General features: G+C 62.1%; 1 protein-coding gene across 1 annotated transcript in view; it reads right to left on the minus strand.

The window, feature by feature from the left end:
* The window catches only part of MTA2 (metastasis associated 1 family member 2), a gene marked incomplete at its 5' end in the record, with an annotated part of 5440 nt that overhangs the window by 3223 nt on the left and 912 nt on the right, over positions 1 to 1305 (minus strand). The window contains 5 exons of the mRNA XM_033511776.1: positions 182 to 431; positions 513 to 615; positions 695 to 812; positions 912 to 975; positions 1107 to 1224. Coding sequence (XP_033367667.1) covers positions 182 to 431; positions 513 to 615; positions 695 to 812; positions 912 to 975; positions 1107 to 1224 — 653 coding nt within the window. The remainder of the gene's footprint in view (positions 1 to 181; positions 432 to 512; positions 616 to 694; positions 813 to 911; positions 976 to 1106; positions 1225 to 1305) is intronic.

Raw genomic sequence — 1305 nt, forward strand, 5'->3', positions numbered from 1 at the left:
GAACTGGGGGCAATGGGGTGTACTGGGAACACTGGGAGGGCTCTAGCAAGGGGTGTGGGGGGTTTTGAGGGAGGTTTGAGGGGTTTGGGGCAGGTTTGGGGGCTCTAGAGGGGATTTGGGGTATTCCAGGGAAGCATTGGGAACATTTAAAGGGAGTAGAGAGATTTCTGGGGAAGTTCTAAGGAGATTTTTGGGTGTCCCCGTGAGAAATGAGAAATTCTAAAGAAGTTTTTAGGGTGTCCCAGTGAGAAATGGTGGGTTCTAAGGAGTTTTTGGGGTGTCCAAGTGAGAACTGAGAGCTGTAAGAGAGTTTTGGGGGGCTCCCCCTCACCAGGGTGATGTCTCGGGAGGCCGCGGCCGCGCTCATGTGCAGGCTGGGCTGGCGGATGGAGCTGCTGCAGTCCAGCGCCCGTGCAAACGTCCCCACAGCCCTGAGGGGGGGACACAGGGGGCTCAGTGGGGTCCCCCCAATCCCCCCCACCCCCTCCCAGCTCCCCCAGTTCCCCCCTCACCGAGCCACCACCAGGAACTGGTCGATCTGCCGGTCTGTCAGGGGGTTGTCGGGGTCCCACACCTTCATCTCCATCTTCTGCTGGTTCCGGTTGTCCGACTCGCCTGAGGAGGGGTTTGGGGGTGCTCTAAGGGTGACCCCCACATCCTGCACCCCCCGGAGCCCCCCCAGAACCCCCCAAACCTTCAGCCAGGCGCTCAGGGATCTCGGCCTGGTACTTGCAGCCCACCCTGATCTCGCCCTGGTCCGCCAGCAGCGTTTTCTGCACGGGGTCGAACACCAGCGAGTAGAAGAAGCAATCCTGTGGGGAGGGGGCACATCGAGAGGGGAGGGGGCTCAGCAGGGTGGGGACACCCCCAAAATCCTCCCCCAGACCTATTTTGGGGCACACAGAGCTCACCTCTTTCTCCAGGTACTGCCCCAGGATGTCGGTCTCGTTCAGCAGCGTCACGCTGCACTTCCCGCTGCCGGCAAAAATCGGGGAGGGGGTCACCCCAAAACCTCTCCCCAAGGAGGGGGTCACCCCAAAACCTCTCCCCAAGCCCCCCCAGAGCTTTTTCCCAGGCTGTCCCAAGCCTTTTGCTGCCCCCGGTACCGGATGTGGGTGGCCGGGAGCGACTCGAACTGGCGGGACAGGAACAGCTCCCGGTGCTTGAGCTGGTGCCGCTGCTGCTCCGTCATGGCCGGCTGCTTCGACTCCTCCTCGAACTCGCCTGGGGGGCCACGGGTGGGGGGGTCACACCGGGGTGTCCCCAAAATCCAGCTGGGAGAGCCATTGTTCTCCCAAAATCCCC

This window comes from Parus major, unplaced genomic scaffold (assembly GCF_001522545.3).
Source record: "Parus major isolate Abel unplaced genomic scaffold, Parus_major1.1 Scaffold651, whole genome shotgun sequence".
NCBI lineage: Eukaryota > Metazoa > Chordata > Aves > Passeriformes > Paridae > Parus > Parus major.